The sequence below is a fragment of the Lissotriton vulgaris genome, chromosome 2_1 (assembly GCF_964263255.1).
Source record: "Lissotriton vulgaris chromosome 2_1, aLisVul1.2, whole genome shotgun sequence".
Taxonomy (NCBI): domain Eukaryota; kingdom Metazoa; phylum Chordata; class Amphibia; order Caudata; family Salamandridae; genus Lissotriton; species Lissotriton vulgaris.
The window spans coordinates 576295731-576323050 of NC_141687.1; the positions used below are offsets into that span (position 1 = coordinate 576295731).

At 42.1% G+C, this 27320-nt stretch overlaps 1 protein-coding gene across 1 annotated transcript in view; it reads right to left on the minus strand.

The window, feature by feature from the left end:
* Positions 1-27320, minus strand: part of LOC147730764 (uncharacterized) — a 625137-nt gene that overhangs the window by 58298 nt on the left and 539519 nt on the right. The window contains exons 47-50 of the mRNA XM_086955578.1: positions 25079-25250; positions 22983-23236; positions 15498-15711; positions 14006-14115 (exon numbers count right to left, since the gene is read on the minus strand). Coding sequence (XP_086811704.1) covers positions 14006-14115; positions 15498-15711; positions 22983-23236; positions 25079-25250 — 750 coding nt within the window. The remainder of the gene's footprint in view (positions 1-14005; positions 14116-15497; positions 15712-22982; positions 23237-25078; positions 25251-27320) is intronic.

Sequence of the window (27320 nt, forward strand, 5' to 3'; positions counted from 1 at the left end):
GAAAAAACCATAGGTTATTGAACATATATAGTTAGGGATTAGCATTTACAAAACCTTTTTTTACTCACACAAAACCATTGAAATTCACATATATAGTTAGTTGCACTAACTATATATCGCGCACCCGCAATCCACTGCTGATGAAGTCACATATTACATCATTCATGACATGGTCAGTGACATCACTGATGACATCACTGATGACATCACTGATGACAACATCCAGTGGCTGTATGTTTCTGTAAAGTTAAAATATGTCTTACATATTGAAGAATGAGTGGATGTATAAGTGTCTGGATGAAGGATTTAGTAGGTGCATGACTGACTGTATGAGAGAGTGATTAAATGTGTCTCACTGAGTGCATGGGTTAGTGACTAAACTGTCTTAATTTGTGCATCATTATATCTGTTGTTCTGTAAACTGCTGCATGTGTTGATCAGTAGCTATATGAGTAACTATATGGGTTATTGATTGGTTGCCCAAGTATTTGTATGGGAGAGTGAGTGTGTGTGTGGGGGTGGCTGGGAGGTGTGTGACTCTGTGCATACATGTGTGAACAGTTGATTCACTAGATGTATGGGTTCAAAACTGCATGTGGAAACAGCTGTGTGGGTGGTTGACTGTGTGCATGAGTGTATTGGTGGGTGAATGGATATCTCAGTGCTATATTTCAAAGTAAGTACATATGTAAAACGCAGTACATGTGAGAGTTGACATATATAAATTACTGTGTATAAGAGCCAGTGAATGTGTGAGTGGCTGCATGGATCATTAAAAACGTGTATCAGTGATTGTATAAGAGAGTAAATATGTGTTAGAATATGTTCCAATAAGTAAGGTGTGTATAACTGTATAGTTGAGGAAATGGAGGTGTGATTGATTCGTTGCATGACTGACTAGGTGTATGAGTAACTCCATGGATGAGTGACAATCTGTGAGTGTCTGTTTACACTGAGTGTATCTAACGTTATATTAGAGTCTGAAGAGGTTAATCGTATTATCACATGAATGATGTCATCAGTAATGTTGTCAGTGATGTCATTTGAGTTGTCAACAATGATGTCATCAGTGATGTCACTGACCATGTCATGAATGATGTAATATGTGACATCATCAGCAGTGGATTGCGGGTGCGCGATATATAGTTAGTGCAACTAACTATATATGCGAATTTCAATGGTTTTGTGTGAGTAAAAAAAGGTTTTGTAAATGCTAATCCCTAACTATATATGGTCTATAACCTATGGTTTTTTCAGTGAATTTTCAAGGTTTTGTAAATGCTAATTCCTAACTATATATGGTTTATAACCTATGGTTTTTTCAGTGAATTTCAATGGTTTTTTAATAGCAAATATCAAAAGCTGTAAAATGTATTCTTCTTTTAAAGGAAAAATATATTTAATATGTTTTTAATATAATTTTTTTATGTATATATATATTTTTTTTGTTTCGCTACCGGTCCGCGCACCGGGTAGCTTCCCGTTAGCTCAATTTGGTGCTGCGACCCGGTCCGCGAACCGGTAAACGTACCGTTAGCGCAACTGCCGAGTTAGAAAACAACATCGTGACACGTCGCGTAAGCACGACGTATCGCGTTGCCGCGTGATGCGTCTTATGACGCGCTGCGTTAGCGCACCCGGAAGCGCTCCGGAGCGCGACGGGCAGCGCCCCAGAAGCGCTCCGGGGCGCGGCCCGGGGCACGTAACGTAAGCGTAACAGGTCATGTGACCTGAAAATAACACTTTTTATTGGTTCTGAACATTTTTTTTCAAAATGATGAAAGCCCCCACCTTTTTACCTCATTCTTACTTTCTACTTCCAGAGAGCAAGACCTGTTTTTTACAATGGCTTCTATTTTAGCTGCAGCTAGTGCTTCTCAGCAACCACCACCACCACCACCACCACCACCAAAAGGACCACCTCCAACACTGGACTTTGGTGTAGAGGAAGATAATGAGGATGAAGAGGAGGAGGAGGAAGAGCAAGTAAAGCAGTTCCTGACAGAAACACCATTGCAGAGACATTCCCAAGCACAAGTAAGGGATCTTGCTGCCAACCCCCCAAATGTCATCCCCAGCACCTCCAGTGGACAAAGCTCATTCGCCGGACCAGAAGGCCGAGAAATGGTCTACAATTTTCAAACTAATTTTGAAAACTACAAAATAGTTTGTATATATTGTGGAGGAACTATCAGTTTTGGAGAAAAGAGTATTACTTTGATTATCCGAGCTGGAGAAAATCATAAATGCAACAAGAAGACAAAACATTGATTCCTTTTGATTTTTTATTTGCTCCTGTTGAGAAATGTTCTAACCCTGCTTTTTTGTTATTTCCCCTAAAAAAAACACAAAAAAAACCACAAAATAGTTTTCAAAAATCCTAAAAAAACAAAAAATTGTTCTGAAAATTAATTAAAAAAAATAAAAAAGAAGAAAAAGAATAAAAAAACAGTTTTTTTCAGAACTACCTTGCATTTATATCAAAATTGCTAACATTTTTACACCCCGTCTTTCTTTTTTTCTCTTTGTTGCGCTTCCCGGAGCGCTGCCCAGTTCGCGTACCGGGCGTTCCCCCTGCGACTTTTTTAATTTTAATTTTTATTTTTGGCCTATATGAGCGTCCTAAGCCCCCCTCAGAAAACCTAAAGGGTCAGGAAGTGTCTACCGTGCCCCCTTCTACCCATTCCGAACATTGTTTGCCCTCCATCTTGTGTCTCAATTCTACCGATACACAAAATGGAGGACTCCGGTAACGCTGCCGGTTCACGTACCGGGGCGCGCACCGGTGAGCGCTCGCAAAAAAAAGGTGGGAAAGTAATTTACAAAAAAAACACCGGAGACACTTTCATCAAATATAGAATAGGCCCTACTACACAGCAGTCCCTACCATTTACCCAAATTTGATGGAATTCCATTAAGAAAATTATGCTATAGGCCTGACTAAATATCCTGAGGTAAATTACATGACAGAAACACATATGAAGTGTTAGAATTGACAACCAATTAAAATGTTACTTTCATTTTCTACTATTATTTCAAGACATTTGATTGGTTATGTACCTGAATATATATAAAGAAAGAGAGAGCAACACAGCCATTTTGACTACTACTTTCTGAAGTACATTTCAAGTGCATTTCAACTGAGAACTTAAACTTCTTTTTGAAAGGTAAGATGTTATTTTAAAAACTGAAGTATGTTGTGCACTTTAAGTTAATTAGGAAAACATTTTCTGATAGTTATATACTATCCCTCTGTAATAGTTATAGAATAAGATAGACTTCTCTGTTATAGTTATGGATGGAGTTAGGCTTGTCTTGTATAATTATGAATTTACTTAGGCTTTATCACATACACTTTTTTATATTTCTACTTCCAGTCTGATACCATACACTGCCCAAAGATAAAATCACTGTTAAAAAAACCAAACTACCTGTCTGAACTTAAACCCAACAGTGCCCTATCTCTACTGATATATTTTTTTTAAATTCAAATAACAGCACAAAAATGGAAGGAGAGCACAAAAATACCATCGAAATTGTTCTGGAAAGCAACAAAGATACAGATATTGAACCCAATGACTCTGAATTCTTTGATGAATCACGGGACTATGAACTTCTTCAATGTGTAGAATCAGTAGATTTCCTGATTGAAAATGAGGAAATTTCTTACAATCAAATATTAGAAGTTCTTTTAAATTTTGAAAACGAATCTGAGAAATAAATTTATATTTAATAATTCAAAAATTGTTTGAGACATTATTCATTTCTATATGTATTTTTTAAACTAGTACCAAATTGATTATAATGTAAAGTCAGACTTTAAATATACTGTGCAACTTTTTTGTGTAACATAGTAAGTTTGCTCATAGTTACTTCCTTTCTCCCACTATTTTATCTCCAATGTGTATTTAACATCTCTTTTTCATCTCCTGCCTCCATATTCTTTCTGCTTTCCTCACATACTATGCTATGAATTCCATATACCACAATAACTTCTGAAACAACATGCAAGATATCTACAAAGGAAACGGTGTATTTTTATTTTTAGACTCTGCATTGGTACCTACATGTTGGTACTTAAATAAAAAATTTTTTAAAAAAAATACAACAAAAAGAACAATCAATATACATACATTATTTGAACATTCTTTCATTCTATTTTCCCTATATTACGCTCCCCGGACCGCTTCCCGGTGCGCGTACCGAGCGCTCCCCCCGCAAAAAAAAACGATAATAAAAAGAATTTTTTTTTGCCCCGCGGGGCCCTTTTAAAGCCCCCTCATCAATCCTAGGGGGTCAGGGAGGATGTACTCTGGCCCCTTATGGTCATTTCCCCCTTTGTTTTTGCCACATCTTGTGTCTCGATCCTACCGAGACACAAGATGGCGGCCGCTCCGGACTGTTTAGAATGTTCACAGTCAACCGGGAGTAAATCTGCTTCTCCTCGCGAAGTTCCGTTACGCGTCAGGTACGCGAACCGGGGCGCTAACCGGGACGCTGTCACAGATATATCTGTTTTTTAAAACGTTAATTTCTCAAAATCCACTGGAGCACATATATTGAGACATCGCAAAGGCACGTCGGGCAAACCATATCTACAATTTTGCTAAGTTTCGTGTAAATCCATTCAGCCGTTCGAGCTAAAAGTGATTCCAACCTCCCTATGGAAAAATGAATGGGAAAAACGCGTTTTGGGACCCCCCTTTTTTCTCGGCCCCCCTTGACGAAACCCCCCCAAATTTTCAGGGGCTGCTCAGAAACAAAATGTGCCATTTTCCTGAACATTGCAGCCAATTCCGTCCACAAACGCCAAAGTTATTCGACATAGAATTTTCAGAAATCCCATAGGAAAAAAATCCTAACTATATATACCTACTGGTGACCACCGGTAATATATATATATATATATATATATATATATATATATATATATATATATATATATATATATATATATATATATATATATAATATATATATATATATATAATCTCTCAAATACACACATATCTGTATAGGGAGTTATAGTTAGGACCAAGTTTCCATAGGAAGAGCATTTTTTGTTTTGCTTATTATTTATTTTGGCGTTGTTTGATGAATTTTGATGAAATTTTCCAAACAAATTCTTTGCTCATATCAGCTCTTATGTTGAAAGCTTGGGGGTGATTCGTCAAGGGGGGCTGAGATAAAAAGGGGGTCTAAAAACATGTTTTCTCCATGTTAATTTCCATAGGAAAATTTAGGCAAGGCTACAGGTCGAAGGGTGAACGGAATTTTTCCAAATTTGGCAGGGAGAAGGGTCTTGGTCTAGAATGCAAGCTTTTGTTTATTTGGTGTAAATCCGTTCAGTAGTTTTGGAGAAATGTCAAAATTTACAGATATCAATATTTGGCAATTCTGTGATCTGATTGGCTGAGGCGTTACGAGCATGAGCTTGCTACTAATTGGCTGCGAACGGTTGCAACTAGGAAGTGCTGGCCGACATTTTGTGTTTCCGTTGAAGTGAGTAAGGGGAAATAAGGGTGAAAAAAGTAGGAAAGCGGAGGGTAGGAGCACTGTAATGTCTGTGGGGTGTTTATGGTGTGCTATACAGGGAGTGTGTAGTGAAGTATTTACCCCTACCGGTGTGAAAGTGCTGTTTTGCCCACAGTGAGATGGTGCTGAGGTGAGGTGCTGGTACACTCCGGGATGAAAGCGTGGGCGTAAACCGTGAGTTGAGTGCTGTAAACTCATGTGCTCTGGGCGCTCGGTTGCAACTAGGAAGTGTTGGCCGCCATTTTGTGTTTCCGTTGAAGCAAGTAAGGAGACAAAAGGGTGAAAAAAGTAAGAAAGACGAGGGTAGGAGCACTGTAATGTGTGTGCGGTGTTTAGGGTGTGCTATACAGGGAGTGTGCAATGAAGTATTTACCCCTACTGGTGTGAAAGTGCTGTTTTACCCAGAGGTAGATGGTGCTGAGATAAGGTGTCGGTACTGTCGGGGATGAAAGCTTGCATCTAAACCATGAGATGAGTGCTGTAAAATGATGTGCAGGGGGTGCTGTAGCGTACTGGCGGAAGCAAAGTATTTACCCCTACCGGTGTGAAAGTGCTGTTTTGCCCGCTGTGAGATGGTGCTGAAGTAAGGTGCTGGTACACTCGGGATGAAAGCGTGCGCCTAAACTGTGAGCTGAGTGCTGTAAACTGATGTGCTCTGGGCGCTGTAATATACTGACAGAGGCGAAGTATTTACCCATACCGGTGGGAGAGTGCTGTTTTGCCCACTGTGAGATGGTGCTGAGGTGAGGGGCCGGTACACTCAGGGATGAAAGCGTGTGCCTAAAGCGTGAGATGAGTGCTGTAAACTGTTGTGCTCTGGGCGCTGTAGGATACTGGGTGCTGTAGCATAGCTGTGCAGGTGGTGTTAGTATGCGTTTAGAGTATAGCGGGAGTGGGAAGCAAAACTACTCACTGTTACCGGTCTGGAGACTCAGGGATGAAACCGTGAGCCTAAGCTGTGAGCTGAGTACTGTAAAGTGATGTGCTGTGGGTGCTGTAGGATACTGGCCGCTGTAGCATACCTGTGTAAGTAGTGTTAGTATGCTTTTATACTATACAGGGGGTGGGAAGCAAACTACTCACCTCTACCGGTCAGAAGACTCGAATGTAGTGTTTTAGCAAGCAGGAATAAAGAAATAATCGTGAAGAATATAATGCAGAATGTTGCAATGCCACAGAAGACAAATGGTGAAATCAGGTGTGTCTAAGAAAGTGGCTGTGTGTAATAAAGCTTTGGAGTTTGAAAGTTATATAAAAAGTGTCTTTATTTAAGTGCCATAAATGGACCCACTGATGGAAGAGCTAAAGCACCCAGCTGAGGCAAACTCCAACCTGTTCTGCTGGATTCAATGTAAGCTCCTGTATCAGTGAATTCCACATTATATGTTACAGTTCCATGTGACATAAACAATACCTTTTAAACTTGAATGACTCTTAATTCTATGGGGAAAATAAAGGTAGGATTTGATTACCACATATATCCTTTAAGAAAACAAAGAAGAAAAAAAAATGTAATCATCAAACCTTTTAGGTCACCTTGCACTGCTTTTTTGTAACACAAAATTATCATTAACTGTAGAACAGTCAGGAATCTGTTGTACAGTACATTCAATGTGGTGCGTGCCATAACTGGTAATAGTTCTACCCACATTGGAACTTTGAGAAGGCATACAAACATTGTGCCTCTGAGAAGCACATTCGGTACCCTTCTGGTCAAACCGTACATTATTGTCTTCAGCTGTTTCAAAAAAACATTCTTGTGCTGAGAGCTAAGGCATTGAGCTGAGGCAAACTCCTACCGCTTCTGCTGTATTCAAACCGAAGCTCCTGCATCAGTGAATTCCACATTACATGTTACAGTTCCATGTGACATGAACAATCGCTACTAAACATGAATGACTAGATTGTATATTGAAATTAAGGTAGGATACGATTACCACAGTGTGCCAACCAGTTCCTAAACAATATTGTGTTTTTTTATCTTCATCTGCAGCTTGTGAGCACAGTCTGAGGAAGAGTAAATGTGTGTGAAAGGGCTTTGTGGATAACAGGCAGGCAGAGAGATGTATGCACAAAGAATAGACATGGTTTCAAAATGGATATGGGCTTTAGGCTAATTTAGCAAGTAAATAGCGTATTTGCATAGGCCATACATCACCGATCCCTGGTTAGAGTGGAAACGTAAGGGGCAATAATAGAAACAGAGTTCAAATGCGTGAGTATACTTAGAAAGTTATTATATGAAAGTAGTACAATTGAAGTGTATTAAAAAAAATTTAAGGAAAAGTCAAAAAAGATGAAAAAAATCAATCCAAGAATAAAGTGAGTTTCTTACAAGTCTTGGAGATTGCAGTCTGGAAGTTCTTCAGATGGCTTGAGATGCGTAATATTCCAAGAGGTCATTCCATTGTGTGAAAAAAATGAAGCGATCCAATTCATATCCTCGAAGAGACAGTAATATTCCTCGAATGTTGGAGCGGCAATTTGAATTGGCAGGCAATCTGCAATGTTGTCAAAGGTCGCACGTTGCAGGAGATCTTTCGCGGCTGCATAGAAATCCCATTCCGCCACAATACCTTTTTGCGTGGCATCCGTCATTCCTCCAGTGCCCGAACAATTAAGTTCATGGTTTTCAAGATACCGCATTACCCGATGGAGCTACCTGGTGTAGCTATAGGGGAGATGGGCCGTGTATTCCCTCCTTGGTCGTCACCTACCCAGTCGGTCTTGAAATCCGCATGCTTCTCCGTGGCGGCATCCTGATATGGATGGCGGTATCTAGTAGACACAGCCACCATATGAAACTCTTTTCTGCCCGGTCGACTTATCGACCAGGCAGAAAAGCGGCAGGCGGTCTTTTGCGTCCACTGTGGTCCCCCCGCCATACTAATATGGCGGGGGGAAATGGTGTAGGGCAGTGGCAATCTGCCCTACAACAAAATGGGCCCCTTAGTATCTGCAGGTGCACCAGAAAAGAAACAGGTATTACTGTTGATAACTTTCAAAAAGAGATTACGAACTTTAACATAGTATGTTCAGAGAAACCAAACTGTCTTTGTATATGTTTGGATATTAATTGGATATTAACATATATGTTAGATATTTTTTTGTATTATTTTCTAACATTTTGCACTTTTTGTATTTTTTCTCAAATAAAATGGCAACTAGGGAAAATAATCTAACAACAAACACAGAAACAGTGGAAAAACTGGAGTAAATGATAAAATAACAAGAATGTTACCTTGCTGTCTCTAAAATCACATTGACAAGCTGCTCACTAGCTGTCAAGGTGGTGTTGCAGTAAACGTAATACGTTCCAATGCGCCTTAACTCAGGAGGTATTTGTGGACAACTCCTCTCCACTTCCACTGGAACTATCTCTCCAGGAGCAGAGGGTGCAGCCCTGAAGGTTGATGGCCCCTCTCCAACTCTCGCCTTCTGGCCCTTTTTGTGATAAGTTTTTAAGTAGTACAACATACTTGTTGTACCACATGAATAGTTTTTGTTATGTTCCTTGATTGGGTTTGTTGCAAAGTCATCCTGTGCCCTGGGCACCCCCCAACTTTTTGCTGACTGGAACTAGTGGTAACTGACTCTTACTGGGCCTGGGCTCTGTTTAACAAGGCCCAGTGCCAGTGCCAAGCTAAAAGGAACACATTAGAATACAGTTAAGACACCCAACATACACTAGAGTACACTATGGTATGGTGGGGTACCCCTGTAATTGGCATGACCTACCCTATAAGCCCCAAGTATGTAATAGGGCAGGGGATTGACACTACCTTGAAGTCTCTAGTATCCTGGGGCAGGGCAGTTTAGAGGCCAGCAGATTTTCTGCACTAGCATGTGTGCAGTGCTGAAGCCTGAGGTCAGTTTAAAAGCATCCCTGGTGACCAGGACAGATTTTAAACCTTAAATTGTGCCCAAACTCGACTTGGGGGGGGGGGGGGGGTAGGGGCCCCTAAAAAAGAAAAACCTGCCATGTGTTTGCATATTAGGGACCCCCAGGTATCACCCCTGGGTATCCCAGGGGTGGGGGGTCAGTTATCTATAAGGAGCCCCCTTATAAAATGAGTTTTTATATGCCTGGGGTAAAGTGAAATTTTACATTTCACTCCCCACATTGTATTAAAGAGCTGCTCAAATTCGACTTTGATGCTAGAAGAATTGGGTAAGGATGATCTTCAATATTTCTGCAGATTAGGAACCCCTGAAGTCTCCCCTAGTTGCACAGGGGGTGGGGGTCCTGTAGAAATTAGGGAAATACTTATTAACTATGGTTTTATAAGTCCTGGTGCTAGGAAAGTGGCCCAACTCATTTCCCCATTGCAAACCTCATGGCCCATAGGTTAATATGGTAGGAAGTTATTGATTAATAAATATTGATAGGAGAGGAACTAGCCGGACCATTCAAAGACTTCCCAGGATGGCAGTAGTAAATCCAACAATAGTATATTGTTGAATTTCTGCTAAAGTGTACATACAAGAAGTTATCAGACTTTCTTGTTTGTAAGTCCAAATTCAGCCTTTCAGTGGTCCGTCCTGATTGGTCAGAATTAAGTGGATTTGCCAAGCTGCTGGGAGGGCAGTGTGCTGGTCTATAGGAATGCCAGGCCAGGCGGTGGCGTCGTAAACTATGCTCTTCAAAGGCAGAGGGGAGGCCTTTGTTTCAGCTCCACTCTGACACTCTCAACCCAGAGTCAGGGATAGGCTTAAGGAAGGTATGTGCAGATGGTAGGGGGAGAGTCCATTGAAATATGCCATCCCAGGGGATGTGTTTAGCCAGCTCTTACCTCCTTGCTGGAAAATCAGCCATTATGGATTTGGAAGAATGATGCACTCTGGGACAAACTAATGCCACACTCTACAGTATGTGGTAATAACTATAAGGAGTTGCCCTGCTCTCATTGGTCAGCAGTGACCTTGTGCTTGACCCAGTGAATTTTTAATAAGTATCTGAGAGGGGCAGAGCCCTCCAGATCTGCTGCTTGAAACTGAATGAAGCAAGAAGTGCCCTGCTGAAGATTTGCTGTGCAAGGAACTCTAAGGCCTGACCTATGAAGACTGCACCATCTGAAACTACAGCCCTGTGGATTACCTTGCTGCCAAAAGACTCAAGAGTGGAACTCTCTGCAACTACAGGTTAACAGAGCTCACCTGGACAGCCCCACAAAGAATTCAAAGCCTGGAGTACCAGTGGATTTGTAAGGGTTTTGTTCAAGTGGATTGCGGAATTGAAGTTTCACACTTTCAAGGATCCTCTTGGAGATCCCAGAACCGTGGGTTGTGTGTTGGATACTTTGGGACCTGCAAGCAGAACGCCAGGAAGGTGTTCTAACTGGACTCTGCTTGCTGAAGAAGGTGGCCTACTACAGTGGTGAGAAAATTCCTCAGAACAATTTATAAAGGTGTGTCCCTGACAGAGAAAGCGAAATGACTTAAAGGAGCACTGTTGGTTTCTAAGCACTAGAAAGTGACTCGTCTTTAAAAATTCATATCTCTGGTTCCCTACAGTGGATTATTTTCGTTTTGGTGTCATTTAAAAGATAAAAATATTACCTATTTTTGTAAAATTGGTGTTGGATTTTTATTTTGTGTTGTGTCTTAATTATTTACTGAAATTGTGTTTTTAAATGCTTTACATACCTGTCCTTGAAGTTAAGCCTGTCTGTTCGCAGACATGTTACCAAGGGTTGAGCAAAGGAATAATTTTCTAAGACCTATGCTGAGTCCTATCATGTGTTAGTGGCCTTATTGCCAGTGGCAGACCTACATTTGCCCCTATCAATAATCCACATTCCAACAGGGTTTTATCACACAAGGTGCACTTACATCATCATCGCAACTACAGTCATCGCGAAAATAGGAAATACAACTAAAAAGTGGTCATCATAAAAAGTTATGACAGAAACAGAAGTTTAATCAAAATGGGCCTCATTAAGATGACGTCGGTCAGTCCGCCAACAGCCCATCATTGGCGGGCTGACCGCCAACAGCCCTTCGGTTCGACCTCCATATTATGATACTGGAAGTTGGGTCCACAGCTGTTGGACACCACACCCCCACCTCCGCCAGGATCATAGATCCTGATGGTGGGGCGGTCGGAAAAGTGTCCCGGAATGGTAGTGGTGCCGAGGCAGGCACTGCTGTTGGGATTGCGATATCCCTTTCCGACAACCTTTACATGGCGGAGATCCCACCATGTAAAGGTTGTCAGAAAGGGATGGAGGGCGCACTAAACTGGGCATCAGAGCCTAGACTAAAATGTGCCGGAGGACACATAGTGCCCCCCTACATTCTCACTGTTGTGTGTGCATCGTGTGCCATTTACAACATAGTCCATTGCAAGTGGGGCACTGACGTGCTGAATGCGCTACACGACGACGGTATCTGCTGAAGCAATTTCCAGTGGTCACAGCATGCCCCACCTTGGAACCACTGAATTCCGACCCACCAGCCAGGGGGTCCTTCCAAAATTCGGCGGTTGGACGGCCGCATGCTCGTTGGACTGTCTCCTGACCACCTGGCATCATAATGAGGCCCTAAGTTAGTAAACAACTATTGTCAAATATTACTTACAATATGTGTATATATGAGTTTTACACTTTTTCAAAAACATGGTGTTCACGACGTATCCGCTAAGCCAGAACATGCATATCACAATAATTAGGGATGGATTTGTGACAATTAAAGCAATTTGAAAAAAACATAGTTAATAATCCACCGAAACAAAGTGACACAGAGAAATACATAAATGAGTGGTCTATTATGCAAGTGTAGTTTATAATATGTAGTACAGATTTCAGAATAACAAAATATTAAGTAATTGCCAGTAGAATGTAACTCAGATGAGTGCGCAATTTCCAGAAGTCAGTGGACTCTTCTTAAAAAAATGAGATTGTAGTCAAATCTTCATGCCCATTTTAGAAACATTAAACCTCAACATGAAACATTTACAAATATAAAGATAGTGCCAATCCTAGGTAAAGCGCCACTTCATCAAAATTTAAAAAATCTATCTTCAAAGTTGCGCAAATAGAAACCAAACAGTTTCTCTCTAGAAATCCATAGTTTAAAAAAAACTGAAATCCTTAACAGAATGGAAGACATGATAAATACATTTGAGTAAAATCTGAACTACACTCAGTGAGACGAATGTATACTAAACTGACATCTCCTTGTAAGAGCAGACTACGGTGTTGTTCTATACTAAGTATGGAAATGCTTAAAAACAGTAACATCACTGAGACACCCACTTGTACACCCATAAAGTCTAAAACATACCCACTCAATGATCCAAAGCACCACTTGTACTTCCACTGACAGACACTCAGAGGCTCTGACACGAATCAGAAATCCACAGATGCATTTACACAGTCACTCGCAGACCCACTAACGTACTCATAGACCACCTCAGAGAGCCACTGACACAATCACACTCCCTCAGATAGCCACACACACTCATACACCCACTAACAAACTCACACAGGTGCTCACACATCCACTGTGGAACATTACAGGTTACATTTAAGGGAAAATATTTAGAAAACTCAAAGAAAAAACCCTATTGTTACAGGGACATTATAGTTAGGAAATAGAATTTAAAAACCATAGAAATTCACTGAAAACCCCAAAGGTTAAAGGGATGTTATAGTTCTGAAACAGACTTAAAAAAACATAGAAATGCACAGAAAAAACAAAGGTTACAGGGACATTATAGTTAGGCTCAGATTTGGACAAAACCAGTGAAAATCAGTAGTTATAGTTACCTGAACTAACTATAACTTAAGCTCCTTCAATGTATTGCTTATGATCCCACATATTACATCACTTTTTATACAAGTGAAATGTGAGTCTAACTATAACACCCCTGTAACCTTCAATTTTTTTCAGTAAAAAAAAAATATTTATATATGTATATACATATATTCATACACTTACCTACGATATACTTACATTTTAATTGAAAAGGCATGTGTGGTAAAGATGTATGAGTTGTAATGGATGCATTGTAAAGGTAATGCGTGATTCTGGTTGTGTTGTAAAGGCTGTTTCCCATTGACCACACCTGTTAATTAACATTACCTTATGGTGAGGTATTTACCACGGATGGTAAATACCCCCTATTCTAACAAGAAAATGAGACATAACATGAAGACTCTGTTTTAACACTCTGAATTCCACATAATTGCATAATTTTCTAGGCCTTTTCCCCCAGATAATTTTTGGCGGGTTTGACCTGTTGGAATTTGTCAGGGGAAAACAACGAAGGCTTTACAATTATCACAGAATTCATCATTCCAATCCTTGTGCCAATCCTATTGGCACAGGTTCTGAATTTATCCCTCAAGTCATAATGGAAGCCATAGATGTGTGAAATAGCACACTACACAATGGTCATATATGATGAAAAATCCCTACTTTCACAACCCAGACAATCTTGGAATGTTCAGTGAATAATTATTCGTACCCTAATCGATCCTGGATTTGTATTCGTCCACTGGAAGGCGCAATGTCCCCCGTAAGCATCTTAAAGGTGGTCGTCTTGCCAGCTCCATTCACACCCAGCAGGCCAAAACACTGTATGGAAAACATGACAAATCATAAACACCTGCACAAGGGTACACCTCGTCCCAGTTCTCCTTTCTAGAATAATATGAGAAGTTCAATTGAGAGGAATGTGGAGTTGGGGCGCAGAGAGCAATGATTAATTTGCACTATGAACTTTCTGAGACATTCATTGGGTAAGCCCCTGTATGTATGTATGTGTATATATATATATATATATATATATATATATATATATATATATATATATATATCCAACAAGAACGTCGTCTAATTCGTTTCAAAAGACAACAAGTTGAGGCCCAAACTGCATTCAAGGTGAAGTTTATTTGGCGATCACACCCAACGCGTTTCGCAGCCGCAGCCGCTTGTTCACGAGTGAAGAGTGGTGTTAAACAATAAAGTTATATACAAAAAGGAAGACATTGTCATGTGGCCAAAAATAACAAGTGAAACTAGACTCTCACAATTTCATAATTTTTCAAAACAATAGATACAATTCCTTTTCTGTACCATGTTTTGTACTCATTAATTAATAGGTCAGCATTCCGACATTAACAATAAATTAAACCTTTTCTATCCCAATTCGTTCCGTGATAGTTGATTTACTAGGAACTACAAGTCCCACAATTCAATGTTCGTTACGAATCATCAGACAATACGTAAGCCCACTGGGGCTTAAATGTGAATAACAAATGAATTACCCGATTATTAGCCATAAACAATGGATTAGCAGTTGTGCCCTCTGTTTTGAAATGTGTAAACAATTGAATTTTGTTGAAAATCGGCAATGATTCGTAACGAGCATTGAATTGTGGGACTAGTAGTTCCTAGTAAATCAACTAAACTTGCTTAATGTGTTAAAAGTGGTATTTTGACTTGTGTATGTTGGATTTTTGTCGTTTTGGTCTTTCTTCTTTAATCAGGGTGTTGCTACCATGGGGGTGAGCAGGGGTTATCTTAGCTATGTGACTTCATTGCCCTGACTAGAGACAGGGTCCCTGCTTGAACAGCGTGAACACTGCCAACTAGAGACTCCATTGCTCACATTGTATAAATAAATATATATAAATATATATATATTTTTTTTATGGATTTCAAAACAACTGTATGAAGATTTCATTGTGCTTCATGTGCACTCACAAACTGTAATACAGTAGCAGGCCTATTGACAAGCTGATGCCATCGTAAAGCCACCACCTTCATTTTATTTCTAGAAACATGGATATCAATGTTAACCATTTCATGACTGGTCTTTGATGTGGTTTTGCTCATGAAAAGGTCTATGCCGTCATGCCCTAGCTGTGTACAAACATGATTGGCCCATGATCCCACAACTTATTCAAGGAGTCAACACGCCCCATGGCATGCACAAGGGAATAACGCGTCCTCACCTCTCCTGCTCGGATCCCAAAGCTCATATTGTTCACCGCAAGCACATTCTTGTTGACCTGGTGGTAGATCTTGCTGAGGTGATGGATTTGAAGCAGATCTGTATCCCCTCGCCCAGACTCTACCCGATCCCTCTCTGCTTTCACGTCTTCATCTTCCTCAAATGTGTTAATCACAGGCCGCATTCCAATATCAAACCTTTCTTTCAAAAACATCCTGCAGAGAAGAGTAATATTAAAACTGATGTTGATCCATAGTTATGTGATAAAAACAGGTTTATCTACTTTGTGTCATTGCCTCTTTTTTGCCTTTGTTTTTAAAACCTTTCATTCAACAAAATCTTCTTAAAACAGACATTGCCAAGCTTGAACAAACCATTGATAGCACCCACGGACAGGCCATATACTCAAACTCGTCAGAATTTTTCTCCTTCTTTTTATTTTTTTTCAGACCAAAATGTTTAGATTTTTTTTCTTCAAGCAGGTGACTAGATTCCTTACTATTTCTCCGTTATTAGGTCAATATTTGTGCGCCCACAATCTTTCTTCTTGAAGTAACATTGTGCTTCTCAGTTCGATATCCCATCGAAATTACAGAGCTCACGCTCAATAGGGCACCAACACCAGCAAATAACCTTTGTACTACATAACCTATCCTTTTCATTTACATTTACATTTAAATGCACATTTATTCTCCATTATCATATTACATCTTAGGTATTACAGATAAATACAAAATAACCTAAAACACATTGCGCAGAGTCAAGGCATGTGTGAAAATCATTTGTATCAGCAACGGATGTTGTTTGGTGCTTCATAAACAGTTTGAATAGGAATTATCACAAGACACCCTACCCATTTTTAGGCAATTAAAACGTTATTCTCAGTCAGTCAGTAATAACTTTATTTCGGTCAATTTGACCTTAAAATCTAAAATGGCATACAATTCATTTACTTTAAAATCGAAATGGATAAAAAGAGATAGAGCAAGATTGGATGCATACAATAAAAACAGTTGAATAAAAAATACACAGGTATGGCCCGGTGCAAATATGAAATGTGGTGCTGTCTATGCAAGCGGCTCAACAAGTGGGAAAATCAGATCATATAAGTCGATGATTTAATCAAAGATTATAACAGTACTGGCAATTCAAAATACATTTGCGAGCTATATAAGCAGGAGACCGGTCCGAATATAAGAAGTCAGAGCAATGTCTTAGCCACTGAAAGCGGGTTCTCGGGAGCAGCAAACCAATGTAACAGTAAATTCGAAATGTAAATGTACTGCATCAAGACAAGTGATCTCAGTTGAACAGTGGACACTTTAAAATTCCTCATTTCATTTGTGCGAAACTTTAGACCTTATTTATTAAGTTGATTTAAAAAATGCTCTGCGAGTGCACCACATAGAGAATAAAACACCTGCTACCGAGTATACTATCGGGAGGCTAGAATCATGTTCCAATATCCTAAAAGCCTCGAAACAGCGCCTGGTACCTGGGTTTCTGCAGATCTGAACCAGTCCCTGTTTTCTCGCTTTGTGGTAACCGGGGCGGCAAAAGAACACATGAAACTCTGATTCTGTGGAACAGTCACATGCCTGGCACCCCAGGGTTTGCAAAGTCACCCACTTGTTTGTAAAAGAGCGGAGTGGCAAGGCCCCATGTCTGAACTGCAAATAAAGCTTTCTTGCGGCTTTCTTCCGGCTCTAGGCAATACCAGCCCTTGGTTTCTAGGAAGACTGCAGTAAGCTTACCCGCTACATGATTGCACTGGAGTTGGACCAGTTTAAATGCCCAGTAGCAGTCCTTTAGCATTTTCCTAGACACTGAGGCACAAGCAACCTCCGGGTTACCCCAAAGATTGCCCCGACCTAGACTCTCTAACGTGTGTCGAATATAGGAGAGCCAGGGTAGTTTGCCCACCCCCGGTAGACTCATCACCTCCCTTGATTCATCCCTGTATTCTGTGAATTCTGGGGTAACCCACAGACGCCGCCAGAATAGAAGGGGTCCGAGATTGGATTCTTCGGCAATGGCTCTTACCCCCAGGTCCAGTCGGAGCGGCGTGAGTGGGGTACTCCGTGGGTGGCTAAAGAGTTGCCTGAGAAAGGTGTTTTCTGTCTGTCTGAGACTCCCAGAACTGCTGTGACCCCATATTCCTGCTCCATACAGCGCCCTCCCCTGGCTTGCACCTTGTATATTTCTATGGCTGGCTCACAGGTTTGTGGCTAGATTTTCGAAAAACCTTCATTAAGCCCCCTGAATATTGGGCTAGTGTCAGGGTTGATTTTTTAATTTGGGCCCCCCAGTCCATAGATTCTGTGATGGTTATACCGAGGTAATCAAAAGCGGATACTCTCTCTAAGGGTTTACCATTTAAGCTAGGATTTTGTCGGGTACTTTTGGCAGAGTTGAACGCCATGAATTTAGTTTTTTTAAGGTTAATTTCAATCCCTTTTCCCCTGCAAAATGCACCAAATCTATTGAGTACCCTCTGTATCCCCATGGGCGATTTAGATAATAGGAGGGTGCCGTCTGCAAACATCATGGCTGGGACCCTGCGTGGTGCCAGCCTAGGGACGTCTAAGTCTCTCTCGCTAAGTAGAAAATCAGCGAGCCCATTTATTTGAAGTCTAAAGAGGGTTGAGGCGACGACACATCCCTGGAGAATGCCTCTATTTACGGGAATGGGGGCCGTAAGTTTTGCTTCCTTGCCATATATAATTTGGGCATAGTTTCCCTCGTGCAACCACTTCATGATTTGGCACAGGTATGGCGGAACCCCCATCTCATGGAGAACTGCCCACAACTTCTCTCTTGGGACCAGATCGAACGCAGACCTCAGTTATACAAATATTAGGTAGAGGCTACCACCCTCCAAACACACGATCTTCCAGTGTAAAATTTGTAGCCTGAGGATTTGATCCAGTGTGGACATTTCTTCTCTGAACCCTGCTTGGAGGGGAGTAAGTATCTTGTGCTCCTCCAGCCAGCTCTGCAGCTGGAGCAGCAACAAACGTGCAAAGATTTTTTGCGTAATATCTAGAAGGCTTATCAGCCTATAGTTTGTTGGTAGCAGTGGTGAGCCCTTTTTGTATATGGGGATTATTTCGGCTCTGGCCCAGCTAGAAGGGATCTTCATGCCTTGGAGTATGGCATTGAATAGAACCCAGAGATATGGTGCCCAGATGGTGGGTTCGCTGCAGAATAGGTCCCCTGGTATCTTCTCTAGTCCGGGAGCTTTACAAAGGGCTATTTTGGAGAGGGCGCCATTTATCTCTTTGAGGGTTATTATTGCGTTGTCATCCATAGTTCTGTTAGTGTACATGGGTGCGATTGGGTAGTCAGTCCCCGAAGAACAGCCCTTGGCTGCTAAGTCGTCCAGTGTCTCCACCCTTGAGTAGAGGGACTTGAAATGGTCTCTCCATACATCTGCCTCCAGGTTTGGCTGTATCGGTGATTTAGCCTCAGAGCTGCCTGAGTTGGCCACTTTCCACAAGGTCCTCATATACCGGGCACCGAGGGAGCTTCTCAAGGTGTCCCACTTGTTGCTTTTCCACCCTTTTTTTGCCTAGTTGACACTGGCCTTGTAGGCCACTCTAGATATTTTGATTAAGGAACGGTCATTGTCCTTAATAGATGTGAACAGGGCTGTTTTGGCCGTACGGCATTTGTCCTTATACAAGGGGTGGGAGGGGGGGGGGGGGGAGGGTGTCCTGTTTGGCCTTGTGTTTTTTATAGGAAAAAATAAATCTACAAGGATTACCTTTACCCTAGTATGGTTCTGGGTAACCATCTGGGGATCAATTCTGGTGCTGTTAGTAGGGACAGATTTAATTGCAGTTGAGAGCAGCGGGATAATGGCTTCATACAGGGAGCCTAGGCTATCTTGTGACTGATTTATGTTTGCCCAACGTATTCTCCTACAGTTTGAGAGGGACAACCTGTCATCAGTGGGGGAGTTTACCCCAGTGGCACTCCCGGGATTTAACTCGTTTGATTCTAGTACAAGGGCATTATAGTCACTATAGTGCTGTACCATGGCTTTGAAGTCAATCACCCTATATCAAGATTTTGAGTCGATTAAAAATAGTCCAGTAAAGAGCCTCACTCATTTCTAATGAAAGTGGAGTTGCTAGATGTATCAGATTGTCTTCTTCCATTGCATTCCCTTAAAGAGTATTTTAGAACAAGGCAATTCATCTGGATCACCAGAGGGGACCAGATTTTAACTGGTGGACAGGTAGTCTCCGGGATGGCCCAGTACTTATCTGCTCCACAGAGACTGTCTTTGAGCATACCATCTAATGGCTCAAACTGGCAATTAAAATACCCTCATATAATCATCATGTGGTTGTCTGGGATGGTGGCTAAACAGGACATTAGTTCCTCAAGTGTTTTTGACACCTGTCCCTTGCTAACTGGTCTTGAGTACACATTTAATAGGGCTATAGAGGACCTGAGCGGAAAGTACAGGAGGACACACAGAATATAATTTGAAGATGTTTCTATCTGTTTAGCTGAACAGCCGAGGTGAACTCCCACTCATGTACTTAGGCCCCCCTGAGGGTCTCCATTTTCCACTTGATATTGCAGGGATATTGAAGATGGCAAAACCCAATTTTGAGATGTCCCCTCTTGCCCACGTCTCCTGGAACATGCAGATCTCATGTTGGTCAATGAAATGGCCCTATTCGGGGTCATATATCTTGTTGTTCAGACCTGCTATGTTCAAGGATAAGACTTGCAGCCTTGGGCGATCAGGAGAGTTGGTTTTATCGCCAACTGGAGGGTAGGGATGGAAGAGAGACCCGCAGAGCCCAGAAACAGCTTTCGTGATGGTCCCGCTATTCGGTAGAGGGGATTGGTTGCAGGACAGAGTCGTGATAAGGCCCTCGTGGGTGTTCCCTGGGGAGCTGCTCATGCTCCCACAGGTTTCTCCTTCTCCTAACATCGAGCAGTGCCCTGCATCATTCCCGCGAGTCTCAGTTACCACCAGAAGGTTGCCCAGCTGCACCTCGGAACCAGTGGACTGAGCCTCAAGTCAATCCACTTCTTCTAGGCTGCTAAATCTGTTTGCTGTGGGAATGTTGAAAATTGGTTGCCTAAGCCAATAGTGGTCCAAAGCAGCTGTATTATAGCTGTGGTTTTCGTGTCTCCGGCCCCACCCATAATACCTTATGTCTTGATGGACTCTCTCTGGGGGATAAAAATAACCCAATGGGAGGGCTCGAATAGGAACCGTTTGTCTCCCATCATCTCTATTTAAAATTTCTTGGACAACGCAAGGGTTTCTAAAGTTTATCACAATGCAATCTCCTTGCTTGTCCTTAGGCCTCCATCCTAGCCAACCCACTCTGCATGTAGTTAAGATCTCTCCTGCATCCTCGTACCGGAGTGTCTGTGATTAGCTAGCCATTGCATGCATTTATGTTTTAGTTCTTGGTGTGGTTCATGTTGGCTCTTCCGAGCTCGGGATGCCTACAAGAATGAGAACATATGGGGTTGAAGCCGCCGGTAGGTTTATAACTGGAGGGGAGTTTTTTTTTTAGTAGCTTCTGTGCGTGCAGGAAAGTCTACCCATGCCCATTGTTTATTCTGCTGCCATTGCCTGGTGGGTTGTTGGAGTAAAGGGGGTGGATTTGCTCTAGTGGTGGTTGTGGTGAGGGGCCTCTCTAAGCTGGCTCTAGTGGGGGCTAATGATTGCTGTCTTTCTAGATTTGGTACTTGAGTAGCTGGGCAATCATTATGTTTGGGTGTAGAGATGGCCCTAATGGTGTTCACAACGGCCTGATCTCGGGGTCCAATGTCAGGTCCAACATTTCCGTCTACTACCCCCCTGGTGCTTGTCCAATTGCTGATGAGCGAGGAAAGTTTGTCAACCCTTTCTACGAGGATTTGAGCTCGTCCATGACTATGTCCCTTACTTGGATTTGCAGATCCACCACTAACTTAGTGACCTACACTGGCTGTTCGCTGGCCATTTCAATACTGTTTACTGATCCTCCCGTCCCAATGTTCCTGTTATCTATCTTCTCTCCCATGGCTTTCTTCCTTCTTGCCTCTGTTTTTGCTTGAAATGTAGGTCTCCCTTTTATAGCAGACTGTATAGGAGATTCCCCCCTGGTTTGATCAGAGTTAATTACTTCAGCTATTGTAGTTTGGGCCCTGGGCGTATCGTTTGTCAAGACTCCCGAGGTTTGTGAGGTGTCAGAATCTACTAGAGGGATTTCCAGGTTAGGGATAATCGCCTCTCTGTTCTCTCGATTTCAGTGGCCACCGCTCCTAGAGCCTTTCCCAGCATCCTATCTATAGAGGTCGGTTTGGTTTTATTTTTAGGCATGGGAGGGGCCTTTTGTTTCTTTTCTGTACACACACACGTTTGCCCATTCTACTTTGGTTATGACAATTACCTTTAATGTTATTCTAATCTTGCAATAGACTCAAAGAGAGCGCACAATCCTCATGAGGCTGATCTGCAGTAGTCACTCTACGGCTGAAAACTATCACCCAAGCAGTGGTTAATTGGTTTAAAAATATGTGCTGGGGCTCTCGTCAGGAGGCAGCTTGCACCAGCCCATTTTTCCTGTTAGCACCACCTAAAACAGAACCAACTACTAACCATGAAACCCTACAAGTGTGGAGAGGATATGGTGTAACGGCCTGAGCTGCTGACAGGTTTGAGTCTCGGTGTCAGCTCACCATCCGGAGATTCTGGGCAAATTACTTAATCTCCCTGTGCCTACCAAAAATTAATGGGTCGAGTTTGCATTATAAGCGCCAGTGTTGATCATTAAGTGCTGGTGCTGAGCAATGGAAACCACCGGCTCAAATTAAGCACTGCACTCAAGTCAAGTACACCCATATTTGAATGCACATAAATGCCCTACTTCAGGGAACCATTTTATATGCAGATAAAAGTGAATTGTGCTACGGGCAACAAAGCAACCACCATAGGCCATTCTATGCATAGTGAAGCAACGTTCATAATTGCGTTCAGACCCATATATTTAATAATGCCATGCACCCAAGGTCATAGTTGTTCCAACTTATGTTGGAACAAACAACGGAAGAAAGGTGCTTCATTTTTTCCCCACCACCCCTAATGTATCCCTAATTGACATAGATCTATGCCCGCCATCCTTAAATGAGTATACTCGTTTTAGGGTCATTGGCTAACTCCAGCAGTATTGAAGATTTCGCAAGCAATCAGGGGTCTGGTGTAAACTACAGAAGTATTGACATAACTGGGCCACCACGCTCTTAATGAGAATGTTGAGTGATGAAGCTGCACATCTGTCCTGGAATCTGGTTGCAGCAGTTGCTGAATTAGTTGATGGTGTCCAACCGAAATCAATGAAAGGGGGGGCGGGGGGCATAGAGCTGGTTCATAACTTTCAAGAACAGACAGTGTTCAAAGGAAACATGGACTTGGGGTAATTTTGCCCCACCAACAACCACCGAATCATAGACAGATGCCACCTACCTGATGTTCTGATAAATGGTATTGTTGATCAGCAACCGCAGGACAAAGAAAAACACTCCTTGGAACATCAGGGCAACAAACATCCAGCCGAGTTTGTCCATGGCAAAGACATTGGATGAATGTGTGTAGCCGAAGGCTTTGTAGTATTCAACAACTTGTTGTTCTTGAGATAGCTTGATCAAACCATAGCCGAAGCAGAACTGAGGGAAGATCTTGAAAATGCCTTCCAAAACGACTGAGACATTCCCAAGATTCTGTCGGGGGTCGGGAGGGAAGGAGAGGCGAGACAAAAAAATGACATCTTTAAGTGAGTAATGTGTTATCGGTCCTAGTATAGATCTTTTTCGACACCAAAACACAGTAATATACAATGGCTGCAATCCCCCACCAATCACAATGTGCAACCAGCTTTCATCGTCTGTCCCCTCCACACATCCACAAGGGCAGCATTTCCCCCCTTACTACACCCAAAAATGTCAGATAACTAAAAAAAAACTCGCCCCTCTGTCTACCCATTCACAGCACTCAAGAGGACACCTGCACACAGCTCTTGTTCCTAAGTGGATGGCTTAAAGGCTCCATCCTCAATCATGTTAGTCCACTTTCTTTATCATTTTCCCATCATGTCACGATGTACTTGATCTCCTACCCTCAATTTTCCTATTTGAGTTTGGATATACTTCCATGTCTTTGAATATTTATGCGTGTTTACTTCAAGATGGCTTTAGCAAGTAGAACATACCTGTGCAAATATTAATTTGAAACATTATTAGCTATACAATATACTGACACTGACCCTATTTTTGTCAACTTTAGTGGAGGCAATTCTCCTCTTTGTTCGGATTGGACTTTCCATTTAATTCTAATATACGGCCTTAGAGAAAAAGACAAGGTTGGCTGTGCTGAAACTAAATTCTATACTGGTTTGGAAATATCAGTATTGTGTTAAATTATCTGCCTATATTATGCTGTTTATTTAGCAGCTCCTGATTCCTATTATGTACCTGTTTAGTGGGTGATCTTTTTCTATGATTAGCCATTTCCAGCAGTCCGGAGAAGCTCTCTCAACAGGCTAAGAAGCAAAACATACACAGAACGGTATACTTCTGAGTCCCCCATCAACATGAATACTGGGTTGTACTGGTTCGACAGCAATGAGAAAAAAAAACGAAGGTCATATTTACAAGGAGGCAACGCAGCGCGGTGCCACAAGCCATTTGGCTGCATTGCGTTACTTTTGGAACAAAGGGATGCGTCATATTTACAGCAATATTACGTATCCCTGAGCTCTCCCCTGAGCTAATGCACAACTGAATGCCATGCGCCAACGCAGGCAACTTTGCACCATGGTGCAAGGGTGCCTGCGTAGCGGAGATGATTGTTTTTGTGCAGGAAGACAGACATTCCTGCACAAAGGCAATCACAAGAGATGTTTTCCTCTTTCTATGTGGGCTGCAGGATGCAGCACACAAGAAAGAAAAAAACGAGGAGAAATAAAAGTATTTCTCCTCGATACGTCGCCTTACGACTCCTCTGGTCAGGTGTAAGATTCTGACCCATTCCCTAGTTTATGAAACATTGTAAATCTGGGAATGCAGCAGAATCCATGGGTGTTGCGTGGGAACACCCACAGTAACACCCATGGAAGGCTGATCTCACACAAAGGGCTGCGTGAAAAGGGGCTGTATTTACAAGGACACGAAAAGCCACGCTGGGTGGCTTTACGTGACCTTGTAAATATGGAGCACCACACTCCCCCGCCAGCGCTTCAAGAAAAGTGACGCAACGGCGGCGCAAGGGGCTAAGAACATAAAGCAATCCTGCAACATACAATGACATCTGGGCCACTTGAAAAAAGAAAAAAAAAAGCTCAGGCAGGGGCTTACATCTTCATGTGAAAGGCAGGATTTCAGAGTCTAAATGTAATCAGCAAATAGGCAAGTTGAAAAATGACCACAGCCCTGGGAGTCACATAACAACAATAAGGAAACCTTCATGACCTGCCCTGTTAGAGACCTCTAGCATAAACCCCGTGCATTGGTAGATGTTGTTATGCTCGCAGACTGCAGAAGGCAGCATTCGATTGATGGTCTTACCTGGAGAACTGTTGCATTCTGTGATGTGTCCAGGGCCAGGACGTTAACAACAGTGGCTGATATGATGGTGTTTATGCCAATGAACAGATTGATGCAGACGAAAACGATGAAAGCCATGCCCACGTTCTTGAAGGTTCCTGCCAGCAGGTACATCCAGGTGAATGTCGCAAACCTACCGAACAGAGAAAAACACAGACGCGGCTCATCATAACTGGAAGGTGGCTGCATCACCTCTGCTCTGACCGAAGGATAGTGTCTTTGTGTTATGTATTCTCACATAGGACACCAAGGCAATTGTTTAAAATAATGCTAGGCATTTAACACTCATCCCCTGCACACCTTGCAACAAAGCCAGATGTGTAAAAAAGACCGCCAACTTTGCATTAACAGCTGTTCTTGTACTTAATAGCTAATGATTCTCCCAATGGCCGAAGTTAAATTACTCCTTCCAGTTTTAAGTCAGTATCTCTTATTGTTAGCTGTTTATGTCAGTCACCACTTTTTGCTCATTGCTTTCTTCTAAATACAGGTATATGCGATTGTGTTCTAGCATCCTGCATCATAATAGTCATGTCAATCTTTCTGCACAAGCCTGCTCTACCTTGGTCTGCCATTTGTTTCCTCGTTCACTGCCAATCTCTATTGAGAAACGTAGCATCTTCCATACATGCTGATCCTGATCCTAAACTAAAATATGCCCTGCATTCAGTTATTTTGAGTGTGAACTTCACCCTTGGCCACTTCAGAGCTACTACTCAAAACCCTAAAGAGGAGGACGGTTAGGGTGCAAGTAAAGATGGGGAAAGTCGGTGGAACTAGGTGGAAGAATGGAAGTTCATGCTTAATTTTAATGTTTTTTGTACAAACATGACACACTTCGAAAAGCTCAGGCTGCTGCTGCAGAGTCATAGTAGAGTAACATTGACAATTTACAGACACTGGAAGTTAGCATCATGGATGTATTTAGTTAATAATGTATTTTTAACATTTACTCAGCACCCCTTGGTCTAACAGGTAGTAGGGTGCATTACAAAGAACAATGTGAAAAAAATAAGGGATACATCAAGCAGGAGAAGTGGAATCACTGGGTTGCACACTCAGGCAAAATACAATGTTGAGCATATTTTGAGACAGAAGGGCCTTTATGTTGACTTCTAGTTTAGTACTGTCTGAGGAAATAGGATTTCAGTGATGTACTAATTCTGGTCAGAAGGGTCTATTTTCTGAGTTTATAGGGAGGTGAGACCCAGGCAAAGATGGTGGCTCCAGAGAGGTATATTGCTATGGACAGTAGAGGCTCTGTATTGAGAGCTTCAAGGGGAAATGAGTAATGACCTCTGAGTACTCATGCTAAACCTGAGATGATAAGAAGCTAAGCTAGCTTGCATCAGGTATATAAGAAGGTTCAGACTTAAGGTAAATTAAATCCAATCCAGACTGAGCCAGATTCCCATATGTGACAGACAGGGCCGGACTGGCTACAGGGCAGTTGGGAATGCTGCTGAGCTGGGGGCTGATTTCGTTAATGGGGACCTGCGTGAGGTAAACGAAATTCGTTTTGCTTTCAGTATTTCGAAGCACACGCAGGTCTTCATGGACGAAATCATTCCCCACTGCAGTAAAATCAGGCAGGAGTTCGGCAGCATTCCAAACTGCCCGGTAGCCAGTCCGGCCCTCGCGACAGAAGCAGTCATATTAACTCTGTCCATTTGTAACACTGGTGAGCACAATGGACCCTCTAAGTTAATCAGGATTTGTGCAAATGTTCCTGGCCTTGGTGAAATATACATTGGAGCAGATTTACAAACCCCATGTGACACTTTTGTGCAGCAGTTGCGTCACTTTTGTGATGCAGCGGCGGTGTAAAAAATGTGGCCAATTTAGATTGTGACACATTTAGGGAGATGCGTCGCATTGCAAAGCCCTGGATCACGTTATACATGGTGGGCGTTCCCACGCAGCAAAGCCTTGTAAAAGTGCTACAAGATTTCACTGCGTCACTTCTAGGACCCCACTGCATCAAACAAAAAATTACGTCTGCTTCAAGCAGGTATTTGGAGTGACGCAATGTAGTGGGAATAGGCCTCAAAATGCATTGCTGGAGTTGCGTTGTGCTTGCAACACGACTCCAGTAATGCGTGACTTTTGCCCCAACAGTTCCGTCAGAATTTCTGACGCATCTGTCAATCTTTGCACCATGGTGCGCCGTATTGTAAATACGGCGCAACCATGGGGGTGCAAG